Genomic DNA, 22,139 nt, shown 5'->3' with positions numbered 1-22,139 from the left:
AGAACTCCAAAAATAATCAGAAAACAATAAAGTGACAGGAACTACATACCTATCAACAATTATTTTAAATGTAAATGCACTAAATGCTCCCATCCAAATACATAGGGAAGCTGAGTGGATTAAAAAAAAAGAAAAAGACCTGTATATATGCTGCCTACAAGAGACCTACTTCAGATTGAAAGACTCATACAGACTGAGAGTAAGGAATGGACAAAAATATTAAATGGAAGTGAAAAACAAACAAACAAACAAACAAAAATCCCTGAGGTAGTGAAACATACAAAGTAGACTTTAAAACAAGAGCTGTAACAGAGAAAAAGAAAGACATTTCATAATGACAAAGGGATCAATCCAACAAGAGTACGTAACTCTCATAAAACCTATGAACCCAGCATAGGAGCATCATTAGAAAAATTATCCAGACAAAAAAATCAAGGAAACGGAAACCTTAAATGACACATTAGACCAGATGGACTTAATTGATGTTTGGGCGACATTTCACCCAAAGCAACAGAATATAAATTTTTCTCAAGTGCAAATGGAACATTTTCCATGATAGACCACATTTTCAGCCAAAAAACAAGTCTCAATAAATTTGAAAAGACTGAAATCATGGCAAGCACCTTCTCTGATCGCAGTGGTATGAAACTAGAGCTCAATTATAGGAGAAAACAGAAAATACACACGAACACATGGTGGCTAACAGATGTGCTACTAAGCAATAAATTGGTTAGCAATGAGATTAAAAGATACCTACAGACAAATGAAAATGAAAACAAAATGTCCCAAAATCTGTGGGACACAGCCAAAGCAGTTCTAACAGGGAAATTTATAACAATGCAGGCCTACCTCAAGAAACAAGAAAAATCTCAAATGAACAATCTAAATGAATATGTAAATGAACTAAGAAAAGAACAAAGCCCAAAGCAAATAGTGGGAAGGAAATAATATCATAGAGATAAATAAAATAAAATCTAAAATAAACAGTAGGAAAGATCAATGAAACCAAGAGCTGTTTCCTTGAAAAGATGAACAAAAATGATAAACCTTTAGCCAGGCACATCAAGAAAAAGACAGGGCCCAAATAAATATAATCAGAAATGAAAAAGGAGAATGGACAACTGATACCACAGAAATACACATGATTATAAGGAAATGTTGTGAACAATCATATGCCAACAAATTGTATAACCTGGAAATAATGGATAAATTCCTAGAAACATACAATCTTCCAAGGCTGAATCAGGAAGAAACAAAAAATCTGAACAGACCGATAACTACTAATGAAAATGAATCAGTAATCAAAAAAACTCCCAACAAACAAAATCCCAGAACCAGATGCCTTCACAGGTGAATTTTACCAAACAAAGAATTTATATCTATTCTTCTCAAAACACTCCAAAAATTCTAAAAGGAGGGAAGGCTCCCAAACTCATTTTACAAGACCAGCATTACCCTAATACCAAAATTAGACAAAGACACTATAAAAAAAGAAACTATAAGTCAATATCCCTGATGAACATAGATGCAAAAACCCTCAACAAGTATTAACAAATTGAATTCAGCAATACATTAAAAAGATCATATATCATGATCAAGTGAGATTTTTTTTTCCCTAGGATACAATATTGGTGTTAAGCATCCACCAATTAATGTGATACACCACATAAACAAAATGAAGGATAAAACTCATGATCATATCAATAGATGCAGAAAAAGGATTTCACAAAATCCAACATTCATTTATGATCAAAACTCAGCAAAGTGGAGATAGAAGGGATATAACTCAACATGATAAAGGCCATATATGATAAAACCATAGCTAACATCATGCTAAATGGTGAAAAACAGAAAGTTTTTTTCTGTAAGATCAAGAATAAGACAAGAATATTCATTTTCGCCTCTTTCATTCAACATAGAATTGGAAGTCCTAGTAGCAGAATTCAAACAAGAAAAATAAATGAAAGGCATCCAAATTGGAAAAGAAGTAAAACTCATTATTTGCAGTTCTCTGTGTATAGAGAACACTAAGGAATCCATCAAAACATTAATAGAATAAATGAATTCAGTAAAATAGCAGAGCACAAAATTAATATTCAGAAATTGGTTGCATTTTTATAGACCAATTACAAACTATGAGAAAGAGAAATTAAGAAAACAATCCCATTTGTAATTACATCAAAAAGAATAAAGTACTTAGGAATGAATTTAACCAAGGAGGTAAAAGACCTCTACTTGGAAACTGTAAAATATTGAAGACGATACAAATAAATGGAAGGATATGATATACCGTGCTCATGGACGTCGTTAAAATGTTCATACTATCCAAAACAATCTACACATTCAATGCAATTTATACCCAATGGTATTTTTCATAGAACTAGAACAAATAATCCTAAAATTTACATTGAACCCCAAAAGACCCCAAATGGCCACAGCAATCTCAAGAAAGAAGAACAACGTTGGAAGTATCATGCTACCTGATATCAAACTATACAAAAAGACTAAAGAGCCCAGAAATAAATCACATCTATATGGTCATTTAATCTAAATGACAATGGAGGCAAGAATATACAGTGGGGTAAAGACAGTCTATTCAATAAATGGTATTGGGAAAACTGAACAGATACATGAAAGAGAATGAAAGTAGACTGCCTTCCTACAACATATACAAGAAGAAACTCAAAATGGATTAAAGATTTAAATGTAAGACCAAAACCCATTAAACTCCTAGTAGAAAACATAGGCAGTAAGTCTTTAACATTGCTCTCAGTAATAATTTTGGGGGTGTGTCTCCTCAGGCAAGGGAAACAAAAGAAAAAATAAGTAAATAAACAAATATGACTATATCAAATTAAAGAGTTTTTGCATAGCGAAGGAAACCAAAAGACAACCTACTGAATGGGAGAAGATTTCACCAATGATAAATCTGATGAGTGATTAATATCCAAAATATATAAGGAACTCATACAACTCAACAACACAAAAACAAACAATCCAATCAAAAATGGGCAGAGGACCTGAACAGGCATTTCTCAAAAGAGGACATATAGATGGCCAATAGACTTATGACAAGATGCTTGCCATCATAAATCATCTGGGAAATGCAAATTAAAACCACAGCGAGATATCATCACACCTGTCAGAATGGCTATTATCAAGAAATCAACAAACAACACATATTGGTGATGATGTAGAGAAAAGGGAACCATCGTGCACTGTTGGTGGGATTGCAAAATGGTGCAGCCAGTATAGAAAACAGTATGGAGATTCCTTTAAAAAATTAAAATAGAACTACCATCTGACCCAGAAATTATACTTTTTGGGTATTTTCCCATAGAAACACAAAACACTAATTAGAAAAGAAATATACACCCCTCTGTTCATTGTAGCATTATTTACAGTAGCCAAGATGTGGAGGCAACCTAGGTGTCCATCAGTAGACGAATGGGTAAAGATGAAGTGGGATATTACTCAGCCATAAAAATAATGAAATATTGCCATTTGTGACAACATAGAGGGACCTAGAAGTTATTATGCTAAATGAAATAAGTCAGATAGAGAAAAACAAATACCATATGATTTCACTTATATATGGAATCTCTAAGACAAAATAAACGAACAAACAAACTGATACGTACAGAGAACAAATTAATGATTGCCAGATGGGAGGGGGTTGGGGAAACGGTGACAAAGGGGAAGGCATTAATATGTACAAATTGGCAGTTATCAAAATAGTTACAGAGATGCAAAGTATAGTTTAGGGAATATGATCAATAATATTACAATAACTACCGTGTTTCCCCAAAGATAAAACCTAGCCGGACAATCAGCTCTAATGCGTCTTTTGGAGCAAAAATTAATATAGTAAGACCAGGTCTTATATAAGACCTGGTCTTACTATATTGATACTTATATTATATAAGATTGGGTCTTATTTTATTATATAATATGAAACCCAGTCTTATTTTACTATAAAACCCAGTCTTATATTAATTTTTGCTCCAAAAGACGCATTAGAGCTGATTGGCTAGGTCTTATTTTCGGGGAAACACGATATGTATGGTGTCAGATAGGTACTAGACTTATTGGGGTGATCACTTCGTAAGTTATATAAGTGTCTAATCACTATGTTATACACCTGAAACTAATATAATATTGTATGTCAACTGTAATTGAAAAAAAAATATACAGAAACTAGAAATTTATTTCCATCAAATAATAAGATATCAGTGTCTTAGACCATAGCACTTGAAAACAGGAAAGGTGCGAGAGTTTTATGTCCAAGTTCAGAGGCTTCGAGGTAATATAGATGAGTCCCAAATTGCTGTATTGCCTGGGTAATCAATTATTTTCTGAGTCTCAATTTACAGCTATAGAATGTAGACCTCAAAAGGTGCTTGTGAGGATGAAGTTACCTGGAATAACATGACTTATAAGCCTTTTGTGTATGGAAGGTGCTCAATAAATGTAGTAAATATTGTTCCACAAGCTAGTTGTTTCCTCTTACCCTGGTGCAGGATACTAGTGTGTTCCATAAAGCACCAGGAAACAGGCAAGAAGGGGTGGTTCCTTTAAGGAATGCCGACGTGCGTAAGCTTAAACACATTTCCTTACTGTGTGTGGCTTCTCAGAGCTTATACGCATAATAAATCTCTGAAAGAATATGTAGCCTTTCCACACTTACGTTATCAACCTTCTTTTGACCAGGAATCTCACAAAACTAGTGATCCAAGCAAAAATCCTTTATAAAAACTCCACTCTACCCTATATTGATTATGCTAACACCTCACATGGATGCTCACATGGTTCTCCCCTCCATTGTCTTAGAGATATCCCTTCTTGAGCAAGTAGAGCCAGAGCCCAGGAAGGTGAACAGCGAGACTTTTAAATAGAATACCACACGTACAGTAGACCAGGAACTTTAAAAAAGGGATTTCCAAAGAGAAACTTGGGGTGATCGGGTGATCATCCCTGACCAGACTTGAATCAAGTTGGTAGGCAACTTTTATCAACTGTGAACTCTGTCATTCATACCTACCATTATAATTGCATTTTCCATTTAAGTGCTTAAGTTAGGCTTAAGTCTAACTCTAGGAAATGTTTTTGCTTCTTGGTTCCGTATAAGTTAGGGTGGTCTTTTAATAGTAGCCAGAAATTAAACTTCAGAAGGTGAAGGCTTATGATGAAATAACCATGGGACTCAGGGATACTATTTTTCAGGTCTCAGTGGAAATGGCTGTTCCCAACTCTTTTCAGATGTGAGATGGCTCTTAAGGCCTGTGTCTTGCCTGGGAAAACCATAACAAGAGCAAAGGTGGTGTCTGTAGAATTCAATGCTGTTCTGTTAAAAAGCACAGCTCATTAACTGTGCCTGTGGCTTGGCACAAGAGCCTCAGCATGAACAAATATCACCAGGGAGGCTTTAGGTGTACAAGGTTATTTCATCTCATTCTGAACCTCTTCCTCTATGATGCCAGATTCTTGGAGCATCAGAACAAGAGGTGGGAAGTGTCAGGATTACAGATTTCCTGCTGGCTTTGCTACAAATTATGAAAATGAAAAAACAATAGAGACTAATACAATATGGCCTAGAATTGCAATATTTTCAAAACTATCATACTTTAAACAATTTTGTCAGGCCCCAAAGGAATATTGTTTAATACGGTTTGGGTTTCAATTTGAGATGTCACATTGACGGACTGATATGGGTGGGAGGTTTGGGACTGAGGGTTATTTTGTTATTTACTAATAAATGAGATTACTTCATCACAAGAAAACATCACAGCATCTCGTTGTACTATTTGGCTTAGGAAAAACTGGTAAGCTCCAACAGCTGAGAAAGTCCAATTTCTTGTGTTTTTTTTTTTATAAAGATTGTTTTTTTTATTCCATTTGTTTTGACAGAAAAGAAGCCATTCTAAGCTCCTCCCCACATGGAATCTGAGTCTGTCCCTGTCCCCGTGTGGTGCCTCCTTTCCCTCTCAGAGTGACAGATGCGTTATTAGAGCAAATTGGCTACTCAGACATGGAGTGATTCATGAGGTCTCCTGACCCCTTTGCTCAAAGGACACATCATTCCTTCCCCCAGTGCCAGAAACTGCCCAGAATTCCACGTGAGATGTGCTTGCACCGACACAGCTTCGGTTATAAACAGAACTACCTAGTCACCATGCTGTGTCATCTCTTGCCCTTTAAAATGAACAGATGTTATTTTTGCTCTGAACTGAATTATGAAACATCTTCCCTTTTTTTCAAGTTTCTCTTTGCCAGTTAAAATCACATAAACAAAAATACCTGAGCTAGTTGCCGGATGGCGTGCCAGAAATACTTGTTTTGAAAAGAAAGCATGTAAGAAACTCTAGAAAGTGAAAGATTTTGGTCAGTGGCATTCAGAGAATCACCTGGGAAAGCCAGATTCCAGGATACCAAGGCTCTGGTCACTAATGACCAGGCTAACAGCCACTTTGGACAGTCAGGCTGGCCCTGAATCGCTAGCTCTGATTGGAGCAGAAAGCAAGCACACTGGTTGTTGTGTAGTTAGTAGAAGCAGATGTAAAGGGGTAACTGTGATGCTTTTTAATTTCTGAGTGACAGATCAATGTTCTTTTACCAGGTAACTCCCTGCTCCTGAATTCCGCCATGCAACCAGACTTGACAGTGAGTCGAACATACAGTGGGCCCATCTGTCTCCAGGATCCTCTGGACAAGGAACTCATGACAGAGTCCTCACTCTTTAACCCTTTGTCAGACATCAAAGTCAAAGTTCAGAGCTCATTCATGGTTTCCCTGGGAGTGTCCGAGAGAGCCGAGTACCATGGCAAAAACCATTCTGGGACGTTTCCCCATGGAAACAACCGCAACTTCAGTACAGTGCATCCCAGAAATAAAACACCCTACATCCAGAACCTGTCATCGCTCCCCACAAGGACAGAGCTGAGAACAACTGGGGTCTTTGGCCATTTAGGAGGACGCTTAGTAATGCCAAATACAGGTGGGTGGTAAGTGTGCGTTTGTGTATTCTCTAGCATTTGTTTAAACATTTTTTATTTACACAGTTACGTCCCACCAGATTCACTTTTAAGATGTTTACCATCCCTTTGTCAGAGCTACAAACACCATGGCTCCATCAGTCTACTTGATTTGTACAGCAAACCAGAACCAGCAATGAGATTGGATTTTGCAGTCTTCATCTCAGCATGGACGGAACAGTTCATTTGATGCCCTATTATAGTTGACAGCCATATTTGCCCAAAAGATTTGAGTGGTCCCTAGAGTGTAAGCCCCTTTGATATATATTTCCCAGAACATAATTAGGAAGCACTGACAACGTTTTCTGACATGACCAACACACACTATGTTTGTAGCCATGTGTGGCTTATGCACTAGTATGTCATTTAATGAACTGACACTCAGCACTGAACTTCCTCAGTAACTGACCAAAAAAATGCTGGCAGTGTCCAGAGACCTTGCTGTAATGTTACTTTATGATGAGCAATGATGAAGGATCATTATGGAGTTGCTTTTTTGAATTAAAACTTCAGGTCCAAGGCGATATCATAAGTACAATTCGTTCTCAAGATTTTTTTTCCTTTTTGTTGGAAGAAAGACTTTCTTAATGTTTTGACAAGAATACTTAAGGTGTTCAGCCCAAACCACTTTTAAAAAGTGACATTCTGTCTATGAATTAGTCTTCAGAATTGCCATCTAAGAACTAACTGAATGGTAGAAGAGGGTACTCTCTCCTCTGATTTCTAAGCCTCAAGAATGAATAATAGTGCTCTGACTCATCCTTATTGGCTACTGAGAGGAAAGAGTGCCCCGGATCTGCAAGTATTACTCAGCGCCAGGTCAGTGTTGAGTAGGACCCTGAGGGCCTCATCAGACTTTCCTCTAGAGTAGAGCTAACCAACCTCTCCAAGTAGAACATTTTATCTTGTAAAATAAAATCTGTAGTAGAACTAGTCTGATGCTGCCATTCCAGCAAACTGATCCTCCGCTGGCTTAGTGACTTGAGAGTGCAGTTTGTTTCAAGTTGATGAGTGTGGTCTTGTTCCCCTATATCAGTTGCTTCCTTCAAAACTTCATTTCAGGCAAATAGCCCTCCAATGCAGCCATAATAATGATTGTTTTCTAAACTTCCAATTCTCTAAATGTCCCTTGGTTGGCGTTTTAGCATATGGTAAGGATCTTTGTTTAAATATGTACACTAGCTCTGTCTGAGTGTCAATGTGTGATGTAATCCTCCCAGGTGATATTGGCAGGTAGATCAATGTGGAATACTTACCAAGTACTCCTCTTGTCAGAATCTATGAACTGCAAGTGTGAGTTCTGGAAAAAGGAAAACTAAAAGATGCAAACCCTGTCCTTTCAAAGACAATAGGACATACTCATCAGAATCATATTTAGAAGCTGCACTTTGAGTTACTGTGCATTTATCTTATCTCCACATTCTAACCCAGTGCTTGGCATGTCTCTCAAACGGCAGGCTCTCAGTAGTTGGTGGTTGAACAAATTGGACCACACTCTTCATCCCTTTCCCCAGCCTCATTCGTTAGTGTGTATTTGTATGCGTGTGTATGTCTTCACATACAGGTGGAGGGAGTGTGAACCTCAACCCATTCACTGGCTGTGTTTGTTTAACGTTCATCAAAGAAAGTGAGATGCAATCATGATGAAACAGATTGTTCTTTTTCTTCTCTTCTGACTTGAGAAGTACTTGTGTTGAAAATGAAAAGTTCTGAGAGCATTGTCTGTGATTTCCAAACACTTCCTCCCTGACGAGGCATTTTTAAAGTTGCTAACAAGAAGCCCCACACGAGATTGAAGCTGTTCACTGAGAATGGGTTTGAGGAAAAGGAAGTGTGGGGAACTGAAACATATGCTCTGTTATTTGCAGAACATAAATGCAAAATATGCCCTAGGGAGCTAAAGTGTAAAGAAGCAAGGCACAACAATTAAATTGTTCTAATGCCATCCATCCCAAATTGTTGTCTGGTGCCTGGCAATGATTTCTCAAAAAGGTTGGGTGGTCCCCACACTCTAGAAATCATTTATTATACAAAATAGGAAACAAGAAACTCAGACAGGTGGTTCTGTTATCATATCAAATAAAAGGCTGTCAAGGTAGCAGGTGGAGTTTGGGAAGGAGTATATTTTTCTTTAATCAGAGGTAACTGGGGAAATGACATTAAAAATAGATGCTTCTTTAGGGGACAACTGGTATAAAGGTTTCCCACAGTGCTTTCATCCTTCATGAAACGTAACTTGCCACCAACACTACAACCACCTTGGCCTCTGTTTGACTAGCTTCAGTCTCCATATACAATTTGCATGTCTGGCTAAAAGGAGGGAAATAATTTCAAAGGATAATCATACAGTTTCTGTTTGAAGGAAAGATGAAATAGTGTAAAGCTCCAATGATCCTGTAGATTCAGGTAGAATTTAGGAGTATTATGAATAATGTTTCAATCTAAAAATAGGGAATTAAGCTGACTTGAAAAGAATGAGATGTGATCTGCTGTACAAACAGCCCTTTCCCAAAAGTCTGCACACATACTGATCCTGATTTGATCTGAGAGTTGACCGTGAGGCCCTCATGATCTACAGAAATAGCATGTCTCTCAAAGTCTAGCCTTTTTATTTTTTAAATCATAAGTTTGAATCCTATTAATCCATTCATATATCCATGGTTTCTTTTCTGAGGATCTACTCTGTGCCAGGCATTATGCGACATGTTTTTGATGTACTAAGTCATTATTGCTTTTTTTTTTTTTAACACTCTCTGTAATTTCACTTACTTGAAAATTTAGAGTAGGCAAACTAATCAACATGTCAGAAAGCAAGTAAGTGGTCATTTGAGCTTGCAATTGAAGAACTGACTTCTAAAAGTCATGAGGGAACTTTCTGTGGCAGTGGAAATGCTCCATATCTTGATTGTGGTGATGGTTACATAAAAGTACACATTTGTCAAAACTCATCAATGTGTACACTTAAAATGGGTACATTTTATTGCATGTGAATTATATCTCACTAAAGGAAACGAAGGAAAAATGTGAGCATATAAAGTTATTCTTTTGGGTTAATTGCCTAAGATGGCATTATTACTTGATAATAGCCTCCTGTGTGTCTATATCTAAAGAATAATGACTTAATGTTTCTTGTCATAATGGCCTACATAGTATAAATGAGAAACAACAGAGAGAAAGCACTTTGTCAAACTGAGAGAATACACAATGGCTAAGGTGTGTATTGAGGTTGACATCCACACAAATTGAACACCCTTGTGTATCACAACTTCTTCTCCACAGCAGGGACAGACTAATGGAGGCCACTTCATTTGGCAACTACATTTAAGGATGATGGGCAATGAAAGGAGGAGCCTGATCAGAGGCCTTTAATAATGGCAATTATAGTTCTCCTACTATGGGCATTAAGGTCCAGAATATAAATGGATACCCTTGTTGAAAAGCTATAAGCAAGATTTAAATGTGCCTCATCCTTAGTGCTAGTGAAAGATACTGATGATAACTAGCATGTTACTGAATAATGCTCATAAATATGAATCAGAAAGAACTTGTTTTGCAATGAGTCTTGCATCCCTTGAGTCTATAGCAGCTAACAGGCACATAGAAGGATATCAGGAAAGCCTACCATCTCTAGATTTAAATTATCATCAGCAACCTGAAAGCTCTCTGTGAGATTACATTAGCTCTAATGAAAGGAGGAAAGGTGAGAACTGCATTATTCAAAGAATAAGAGGATGCCTTAAGATTTTATTCTGTAAAGATCTTACTGTGTCTCTATTTCATTTTTTTTCATAAACAAAAAGCTACATTAAAGAGAATTTCTGCCCTCTCTAGACTCTTCTATGTTGGCCAAAGTGAAATATTTACTTCACAGCATTCAAAAGGAGAGGGGACATTTCAAATCAGCATGATATGCCCTCCCGTGGCTTCCTCCCTGCGTTACATGATTTTACTGAAGTAAGGCTACTGAGTTCTTTTTCAATTTGACGTTGACATGAATATGGTCAAGTCATCTTTAATCTTAACCTTTTCTGGCTTCTGTTTACAAATATAGAGCCAAATAGTGGCTATGTAACAACCTAAGTTTCGTAAGCTGATCTGGGCTTTTTCTTTCTCCAGTTTTCTTGACAAAACGCAGTACTCCCCCGATCTCCTCCTTAAACTTACTTCAAGACGCACAATTCATAAAAGTTTCATACCAGGCTCTAGCAAAATGTTCCATGGCTCACCCAGAATGTTCCATGGATACCTTTTCCAGAAATGAACGGATAGAAACAAGATAGAGAAACACATTTTTAAATTTTGGAGCAGATTAAATGATGTATTGATAAACTCTTATAGTCTCAGGTATGTTTGATAGTCCGGGATACCCAATTTTTTAAGAGAATAAAAAAATACTAGGAAGACTCTAAATTAAAAAAAAAAAAAGAAAAAGAATTGTTTGAACACACAGTTGAATAATACGTCCCTCTTTATGTCACTCTTAGTAAAATAATGTTTTCCCGGTTATTATCTTGGACTTTATAAACTTTCCAAGGATCGGGATTTTACAAATTGCTGTGAGAGGGCGCTCTTTTGTGAGCATCTGTAAGGTGCCGATTGAGGTGCTTCAAGATAATTGGGAAATCTACGAATAACCTCTTGGCTTTTTCTGTTTTAGGGGTGAGTTTACTCATACCACATGGCGCCATCCCAGAGGAGAATTCTTGGGAGATTTATATGTCCATCAACCAAGGTGAACCCAGGTGAGAGAGAAGGATGGCATATTAATTACATTTTAAATATGGAATGGAGCTTCTGCAGAAAATCTGAAGTTTTTAAGATATGTGACATGGAGGTATGTCGGTGAGATAGCTACTTGACTATACAGAGTGGAAAACCAGTCCTAAAACCATTGTCTAGAATGAAAACATGCACATTTTTAGGTAACTAACCTAAGTTACTGACATCTAGACAGGAGACACCAAATGTAAAACAGTGAATTGACAGGCAAGTCATAAGCAGGTCTTCTCCACAAACACTGACTGCCTCCCATAGTCTTCCTCTCAAATGGCGGGGGGGAATCAACCCTGGAGGCACTCTCTGGCAATAGGCATTAGGCAAATGCAGACAATGATTGATCTGTGACCTTCTGAGGTCAGCAGAAGACCTGCTATAAGCAAATACACAACATCTTAGGCAGTTTTCCTCATGTGAAAATATGGTCCACGCTTCAATATCTTTCAAGTCTGACAAATTTTAGCAGCATTAAATTCAATTACATGAACAAATACAAATCTTGTCACATATTCTTTTAATGAAATCAGTTGGTTATTTTCTTAGCGTAACTGTATTATTTGTGGAAATGTTGCCTTCCTCCATATAAGATAAACCTAACTCCTCCTTAGAAAGCAATTTTTCTCATAAACTGTATATATACCACTGGCATTTTTCAGTCTTAACGTCTTGGTTATCTTAGAATAGATATTTTGTTGTTAGCAAGGAACAACACGAAGGAAAAACACTGAAAGGAAAAATAGCCAGAGAAACAGATGGTGTGAACAGATTTTGACAGCTGTTTCCATAAAAGAATTTGTTGGTACCCAGTGGTTTTAATTTAATGCTCCAGGGGGCTTGAGAGGAAAAGGAAAGGCTCTGCTATTGGCTGTTGGTAAGGCTCTGAGAGGATTTGTGTGTAACCTGTACTATGTTGGGCTCTCGTGTCATTTCCTCAGTCCTGTAGAGCTAGATTCTTCACTTATGCACCTGAAAACATGCTGGTGTCTAAATATCCACTTGGAAAACAGGGGAAACTAAGGCATAGAGAGGTTTGAAGAGTTTACTCAAAATACTTGTATCAGTTAAGCAGACCTAAAAATGAAGTTCTCTGGATAAAAATCACCTCTTTTTTAATCCTTTTGGTTGATTTATATAAGAAACTGTGTCTGTTTAAAATTGAGGTCATGGTAAATTACACATATGCTTGTAAATGCATCATCCTGCAAAAATCAAGTACAGTCATGCGCCACAGCACAACGTTTCAATCAATGATGGACCAATGATATATAATGGTGGTCCCATAAGATTATAATGGAACTGAAAATTTCTATCACCTAGTGATATCATAACGCAATGCTTTACTCATGTATTTGTGGTGATGCTGCTGTAAATAAACCTACTTTGCTTCCAGTCATAGAAAAGTACCACCTAGGTTTGTGTAAGTACACGCGAAATTTCGCATAACCACGAAATTGCCTAATGACACATTTCTCAGACCATATCCTCATTATTAAGCATAACTGTCTGAGGCAGAATGCAGTCAACCTTGTCTAAATTACAGCCTCCTGCAAATCCTCACCTCTGAATCCTGCTCCCTTCATCAGAATCTATCCTCTCAAACCCATCCCCCATGTCTTCCGTCTCATCATGTGAGAACCAACTTAGGGCTAGTTCACATTTTCAAAGGCACCTAATTTACAACTCACCTCAATCCCTCTCACCTATTAGAAGGTTCTTCTTAGGAGGTCAGAGCTAGTATGTGCCAAAAGGCATCAAACATACAAGGATTTAAATAAAATGGCTCAAAAATATGGGAATTATCACTTATGGCATCCTGTAATTATAAAATAAGATGGAGAATACATAAAAACTCACCAGAGCCCACAGACCTTGCAAGACAGGTTTGGCCAAATGTGGTCACCCCCGGACCACCTCTAACTTAGTAATTTCGATGTTAACCAGTTTGGTTTATCCATCTGTATCTAAGATGTGAGTTCCTTCCTGATATTCAGGAAGGTGGACAGAAACAGTTTCAGATCTATGAAACTAGCTTCAGATCTATGAGTGGGGGAATTTTTCCATCTATTAAAATGAGGATAAATTAAAATTTCAAGAAGCACACATTGTTTTTCATGGTGCTAAAACCTTCCAGATGTTCCTGTCTCTTAGGGGAATGACCAGTCCCTGGGCTACTGCCCATTAACTTCCTTGGCAATCCTCACTCCATTTTGAGGAGCTCCAAACTACTCAGAAAAACATTAAAAATAGCAAATGCTTCTCTATTTTTTTCTTTTTAAGCTCTGGTTCAATTTGTCCTATCTGCTGCCAGGGGGCTGTTTGGATCTCAGCTCTTCAGCTTTCAAGCCTGTGATTAATCAGGAGAAGGCCATTTATGTAGCTATCTAGTGTCACCTTTTTAATGCTATTTGAAAACCCATTTTATTTTTCACTGTCCTGCTGTCATTCTGAGCTTGTGCTCTGCATAAGACCCACCTTCCTCAAAGATCATAGAATTGGAACAGTACCTCTCTGTTTCCTTCATCTTTACCTCTGGAGCCATCACAGTTCCATCTCATATCACAGGTGTGAGAACTGGATTTTCTGACTCTACCACTTCCACACACATAGAATTAGAATGGGATCTTCTAAACAACACCTTTATGCTGTATTTAAGTTAAAGCCTGTTCCATTTTCCTACTGATGAAAGACTACTGTTGCTCCTTTCTACGCTAATCTCTGGTGTAGCAGGGTGATGATTTAGCAGGAACTGTGACTGATATCATTGATCCAAGCTCTGTACCAGATTCCCAGGAATATGGCTGCATGGAATGAATCACGGACTCAAAATAACCCTCTGTATTCAAATAGTTTCAGATGAGTATATTTTGATATGTTGATAAGTTTTAAGTAAGGTTGTTCTTGTCTGAATGGAATATGCCCTGTCTCTCTTAGGAGAGCCTACTTGCATCCCTGGGAAGCCCGCAAGAGAAGACACTGTACTTTCCATTAAGTGCAACAATGTCATATTCCTTTCTCAATGTCCCTGCTCTGTCTATACTTTCAGACTTGAACAACCATCTTAATGAATCTTTTCCAATCTCCTCCAGCAATCTGGACCTTTGATTGGTTTTAATGCTTAGAAAATTATCTCTATTGACTTTTTGTACATGCATACATATTAAATGGTTTGCTGGAAGGGGACTTTGCATCCCTGGAAAAGTACTATAATATCACTTGCCTCTATTTCAGTATAATTTGCAAAGTGCTGTCACTTACATTTGACTCACTTAATCTCCAAAGTAATGTTCAAAAGAGGAGGATTTTGTACCAATTTTAGAGGTGAGAAAAAAATCCAAAAAAAAGTTCTACGAAGCAAAGCTGCTTTCTAAGGCATGTTACTTACTGGCTGAGCTGAGATGTACCTTCAGAATATCTGACTCCAATTCCAATGTTCATGTACTAAAGGATGCCTGCCATCTCTCCTTGATGTTGTATAGACTTTAAGGAAACAGCTTTCTGATATTGTGTTCTAACTCCTGGTCCCTGTAAAGAGGCATCCCCTGGAATAGCTCTGTAAGAACACTGAGAACTAGGCAAGATAGGATCAAGTTGAACTTTTCTTAGAAGTGAATGGGGTAAATTGCTGTTGTTACATTATAGACTTGAGAGAAGAAAGGCTGGAAACAAGTCTCACTCCAGTGCTCAATCCTAGTAGACACAATTTTAAGAAACATTTGATCTCAGTGGCTAAGAGTGTGAGCTAAGGCATCAGAGGCTTTCATTCAGACCTAAGCTTCACTGCTAGTATCTATGTGACCTTAGGTAAGTTAATGTAGCTCTTTGCGACTCTCTGTCCTTATCTGAGAAACAACGGTAAGTATCTACCTTGGAGGGATATTGTGGGATTGCATGAAACACAGTGATACAACGATTTGAAAGATGATAAGGAAACCCAATTGATACATTTACATTTGATAAAGCTTTCTACCTACAGTATATTCTCTAACCTTCATATCAGTCCTATACAGTAAACAATAACATAATTATCTTAATTTTTAATAGATTTGAAAATTAAGACCAGGAAAAGTTAGTAAGTTTGCCTTAAATTGTAGTACCAAAGCAAGATTTTCTGACTTATAATGTAGTTTTAAACTATATCGCACTTCCCACACCTTTAGACATAATTAGGCATATTGTTCTTGAGTCCAATAACACATCCTTGATGAGAGACAATGCTTATGCCTAATAATGGAAATACACCATGAAATGGACAAAGAGGGGCCCATATTTAGGAAGAAAATGATAACATTGTAATTCAATGTGGAGTTACAAGTACACTGCAATAGAGGATATCACCAAAAGCATGGGGAAATAGAGAAGGGCCCTTAATCTATTGTAGGATAGATTTCAGAGGGGATGATGGCTTGCAAGAGATGTCACTTGAACTGAGTCTAAAAGACCAGTAGAAATTATCAGACCAAGAAAGGTATAAGGGTTATAACTTAATGATTTCTAGTTCCAGGATACATTTTGTAGTACCTATGTAGTATAAGGTGGTGGGGGTGGGGGGACAGAGGGAGTTAGGGAAGAGTCTTTGAGAGTAGCTAAATCCAGACATTTTCCCCTGCTTTGAACTCACTCTGATGCCAGAATATTGCCTTAAGCAGTTTCCTTCCTACTCTTCTCCAGGCTTTTCCACAGAGAGAAGGAAGAGAGTTAGTTTCATGCGTTGACCCATTCACAAGATAGAGGCTGTTTAGTGATGTTACAGGAACAGGAACTAGAGTAGACTCACAGAAACACAATGGCATGAAGTTGGGCTGCCAGAGTATTTGTAGTGAGAAGCCCTTGGGCTCCTTTTGGATCAAGGGTATTTAAGCGACTATATCAATGCTAAATGTGGCCTCCTTTATTACAAGCCCCTTTGAAGGGCAGGAAACTGGCAATAATCATTCTCAAAAAGCCTCTTTTCCCAAACTTCAATTTAAAAGAATTTGGGGTTTCTTTTTTATTTATTTTTTTACATTTTTTCAGAAGCTTTTGGGGGGGATAATGTTCATCCTCTCTAACCAAGTTTTGATATTTTTTTTAAATAAAATTATGGTGTTTAAACAAGAGGATCAAAACAATCAGTTGTTTCTTCAGAGATTCCCCCATGTATATTATAATAAGAAAATGGTCTAGATGTAGCACAATCTCTCCCAGCTCTCCATTTGTACCCCTCCCCACTCCATGGTTGGAGAGTAGAGAACTGGACCAGAAAATTATTATATGGAACTTTCTTCTAAGAAGCAATAAAATAAAACCAAAGATAAACATTCATTTCTTTTTCCAATTACACTGCCATGTGGATATTCTTGACCAAATGCGTAGACTAGAATTGGAATATAAACAATCTATTGAAGAATTTACAAAAGACACATATTTTAGAATTCAGGCTCATCCCACAGCGATATTTAAACCACTTTTTTTTTCTGGATTTTTTTTTTCTTTTTCTTTTTTCCTTTCCCTTCCATTCCCTTCCTTTCCCTTCCCTTCCCTTCTCTTCTCTTCTCTTTTCTCCTCTCTCTCTCTCTCTCTCTTTCTCTCTCTCTCCCTCTCTCTCTCTCTCTCTCTCTCTCTCTCTCTCTCTCTCTCTCTCTCTCTCTCTCTCTCTCCCCTTCTTCCCTCCTTTCCTTCCTTCTTTCCTTCTTTCCTTCCTTCCTTCCTTCCTTCCTTCCTTCCTTTTTTTCTTTCTGCTATCAAGTGGTATGGCCCAGTGGGTACATCCAGGGTGAGGATTGGGAAGGTAGACATGGTGGTGTCATAAAACTTTAGCTTTTTTTAGGATGCCTTGGTGGTGCAGTGATGTTAATTGCAAAGAATGAGATAAGACCAAATACAAGACTAAAACGATAGAAAAAAGCTATGGGAAATGAAAGAGAGTAGAAAGAATTTTTTTTCCCAGTAACAGGCTACTCCTGTGGAATGGCTTCATGTGGTTTTTCCTCCACAGTAGCTGGAACACCCACAAAAGTAAAATTATAAACACTTACATACACACACATACACTTCCTCACATATCAGATCTATCATTACGAATCCTATCAGAAATGTCCTGAGACTATTTGGGAGGACCTCATTTCTAGAAGAGTAAAAAGGAACGTGGATGTCTGTGACCATTCTACTTATAAAAAATGGAGTTTTAATGAAATGGATTTGTTTGTAGTAAACTATTATTTATGTCAAGCAGACATTTGAGGCCATTCTAAAACCTCTCCTACCAGTAAAATATGACACTGCATACATACACTTTTTCTGGAGTCTCCGAGGACTCTGACTTCTCAGAAGATAAGAAACCCCCGGCACCAGACTACTACAATTGGTCTAGTGGTGCGTCAAAACCTTGCCTCTTGAGCTCACAAGAAGAATATCTCCCTTTGGCTGTACCCTCTCACGAGCTGGTCAGGACATTACCGAGGGAGAAAACCTGGCTAAAACTTTCTGGGTTGGTTCGCCTTCTCCAGCTTGGAGGACTTCCCTACTACTAGGTTCCTTCTCAAGCCATCCCCCAGCTCGGACAAAAAACACTACACCTTCTCACTGCAAACACATAAATTTTGGAATAGTTTTCACAATTGACATTTTGACTTCAGCTCACAAAATGACTATTAAGTTTCAAATGTATTTGGTATGGCGAGTGGAGAAAAACAGGATCCCTTACATGCAAGTTTATTTCTGGTGGAGGTGTTGGTTGGAGAATATAGGTTGTACTATATACATAGCAGGATGACGTTTGTGGGCACAGTGGACTTGTTCTATTTTCCTGAAATTGACAACACTCAGAATTGATTTATAAGAAAGAAAGAAAGAATAAAGGAAGAACTAAATACTCTAACATTCCAATTTCAGAGATTTGCCAGCTATAATGCCAAGGCTAATACTCCCACCTCCCTGAGAAGCATCATTTTATCAAAATGGGCATGCTCCCACCCAGTCATGCACCATGCCCTCTCCCTCCCTACTCATGTAAGACAGAGAAGTCACACTTTGGATGAGCACAAGTATCAAAAATGGCTGTCTCTGCCCTCTCCAAAGTGAATAGCCCCAAGAGAATTACTCAAAATTGGGGTCACCTGCAGGAAGTGAACGTGGATACCTGATTTTCTCATTGTTCATCAATTTATTGACTCATTCTATGCTACCAGAGAACAGGGAAAAGAAAAGGCTTTGAGAAGAGAGGGCATGCTGCTGAAGCCAAGAAGAGAGGGGCAAAGAGCGCTTCTATAATTTCCAGGTCCCGGAGTTGGGAGACAGAAAGGGTGAGCTGTTTGCCAGGGGCACCGCAATGTGAGGCAGACACACTCAGAGAGCAGGGTCATGATGCTGAGAGTTTGGGGCCAGTTGGCAGATGTAACTAAAACCCACAAGGAACTATAGGTGCTTAGGGGCAACTGTTGGCCATCTAGTCACCTGGCACATCTGTCAGTGATACCTTTTGGAGTTGCCACCCATCTGTACTCAGTCCATTAAGGAATATGTTAAGAAACTTTTAAGTCACCCAAGAAAAAGATCATCTTGCTACAGGTGAAGTAAGGAGACAATGTATGTTTTCCTTCTTTTTCCTTCCTACTACAATGCCATAGGGATAAATTCATCGAAGATCGAATACATGACAGAGCAGACAACCTGCTCACTCCTCTCCAGACCAAATATCCAGAACCTTGTATGTGTACGTGCAAATATGCTTGTGCGTGTGCATGAGTGTATCTGTGTGCATGGATACTGCATGGGGGTGCAATTTTGAATCAGATGTAAGATTACAGTTTTAAAATAAACAAAAATGAGTCCTAAAAACTAAATCAAATTATTTCAATAATTACACGTTACGAAAAAGTTATAGAATCAAAAAAAAAAAAACTATCATGGGTGGTTCCACTAAGCATCCTTGGTAGCAATTACTAAGAAAATTAGAACCACTTAATACAATAATAGATGAAGCCCTGTAAGTAAACCCAATTACTTAAATGAGTAATAGTATTGCGGTGTGATATATGTGGTGACAAAGGTACACAGATATCAACCAGGAGTGGAAAGATGAGTGAACCCTGTCCAAAGGCTAAGGGAAGGTTTCAGAGAGGAAGTGACAATAGACTTAAAATTGAAAGACAGTGAAAAGCATCCAAATCAAATGAGCAAAGGCACAGAGTATAGAATGGGCAAAGGCACAGAGGTATTAATAGCATCACATATTTTGGAACTAAGCAAATCAACAAAGTATGAAAAGAAGAGTGAAACTGGGGAAACTGAAATTTACTTGGTGGGGAGGTATTGAGGAGGATTAAGATTCAGGAGACCGGGTCATATTTACATGTTAGATATATTATCTTCTGCTTGGTCTCCACTGCCACTACCCAAGTTCATGTCTTCATTATACCTGCATCCTTCTTGCCAACACAGAGAGAATATGCCTCATTTTTGCATAGCAAAGTTATTAATAGTGCCCCTTTCTACCATAAAAAGTATCTTGATATGGACTGTGGACAATAAATTATAGTCACTCAGCTTTTGAGTATCCTTGTCTCTGTTTGAGAACATTTTAAGTCCTTTCTGTAATCCTTGCATTGCTGTGAGAGAGAAACTCAGCAAGATCTGGGGTGTGTGTGTGTGTGTGTGTGTGTGTGTGTGTGTGTGTGTGTTAATGTGGGGTGAAAGAAATAGAGGAGTTGGAGATAATTCCCAGACTTCTGGCTTAGGAACTAATGATGAATTAGTAGACAGAGATTTACCAGCTGAAGGTTACCTGAGAGTTTGGGACAACAGTTGCTCTGGGAGCAACTCAAGATTTCTTTCCAGGGAATAAACACAGCTCTTTGATTTATAAGAAAAGGGGTAGGAAAAAAATTAGTTCAAGAATAAATAAAAGGCAAAAATAACATTTATAACCAAGGAAAAGGGCGACTGCTGAACAGAAATCCTACGTCAAATTTTTGGCCAGAATGCATGACAGAAGTACTACTTATAGCAAAATGTCACAATATCGGGCAGAGACTATGCTTGCCGGCTTCATGCGGGGCGAAATCTTCTGCTTTCTTTTGTTTTCTTTGCCTTCCTAGCTAGGTAAGAATCTGCCCATCGTGAAGCTCACTGAAGTGAGCTGATAACACGCATAACTTGTCAGGCAAATAGCACACACTTGGTCATTAACATCGCATGAGAAATAAAGAATTATCAGAAATGTGACAACATGGAAGAGTGAGGAGAACACAGGGATTTAGAAGGCCTGAATTCCAATTCACCTTGCTTTGAACAAGTCATTTTCTTTCTCTAAGCTTCAAATTTATCAGGTATAAATTATGTCTATTATTCGCTGCATTCCAGGATTTTGGTGAGGACAATAAAGTGATTTCATATATGAGAAGTTCTGTGCAAACTATGAAGTGCTATATAAATGCTACATTTTGATATTATTTTCTTTTGTCTATCCTTATTTTTTTATTACATAGATAAGTTCTCTAAAGTCCATGGAATCTCCCTTGCTCTACGTCAGTGATATAAAAGAATTTATGATTTTCCCTTTTGGCTGCTACCACATTCTAGACTCAGAGGAAAGATTAGTTCAGTGATAGCAAACATATTAACTGTTCACTCTAAAATCAGAGCCTTAGGAAGATACAAAATACACCCTGCATCAATTCCACTGCGTCTACCTCTATTTCTCTTAGTATTCAGATTTATACGTTAAAGGTATGTTTTATGCGTCCAACAATGGACTCCAGGTGGACTGTTGTTAGGAGATCCATGACCAGTCGAGCCTGGCAGGTGGCTTACGCCATCTTGAACAAACTTTGTCCCTCTCCACTTTGCCAGGTTTCATTGCTAGATACTGATGAATAGAAATGAGTGAATTATCGTTGTCACCATTTCTGCTCAGTGGTCATAGATTTGAATCCAGTTTGTTGTTTGAAGTGAGTTTTACAAATTTTTATTGGAAGAGTCAAATTGATGGCGATCTGGCATGAATTAACTTAACATCAGGCACAGGGAATTGCTGAGGAGGAAAGGTGCTTCTTAAGGAACAAAGGGGCTCTTTCTGCTCATGTAAGGGAAGTAAATTGCTGCCATTTCAGAACCACATTAATTCGTTCAGGCTACCAGCACCATGCAGTGTGACACAAGGGGCAATTTATCAAATGGTATCCTAATGGCCTACAAGGGTTAATGCTCCTTTAGCTGAAGACCGTGCCTTTTCTCCGCAGTCAAATCACAATGCCTTCTTCACAAAGTCACTTAGATTAGAATATAATGCCATTGCCCCCAAAGAAGTGAGGAGGTGAAGAAGAGAAAAATAGAGAAAGAAGGAGGGAAAAGAGA

At 38.0% G+C, this 22,139-nt stretch overlaps 1 protein-coding gene across 5 annotated transcripts in view; it reads left to right on the top strand.

The window, feature by feature from the left end:
• The window catches only part of UNC5D (unc-5 netrin receptor D), a 512,115-nt gene that overhangs the window by 438,382 nt on the left and 51,594 nt on the right, over window positions 1–22,139 (top strand). For all 5 annotated transcript variants that reach the window (XM_033105078.1, XM_033105080.1, XM_033105081.1 and 2 more), the window contains 2 exons: window positions 6,617–6,994; window positions 11,689–11,773. In XM_033105078.1, the coding sequence (XP_032960969.1) occupies window positions 6,617–6,994; window positions 11,689–11,773 (463 nt within the window). The remainder of the gene's footprint in view (window positions 1–6,616; window positions 6,995–11,688; window positions 11,774–22,139) is intronic.

Source organism: Rhinolophus ferrumequinum, chromosome 4 (assembly GCF_004115265.2).
Source record: "Rhinolophus ferrumequinum isolate MPI-CBG mRhiFer1 chromosome 4, mRhiFer1_v1.p, whole genome shotgun sequence".
Taxonomy (NCBI): domain Eukaryota; kingdom Metazoa; phylum Chordata; class Mammalia; order Chiroptera; family Rhinolophidae; genus Rhinolophus; species Rhinolophus ferrumequinum.
Note: the sequence above shows the minus strand (reverse complement) of the source record. Positions and strands in the feature narration are given on the sequence as shown.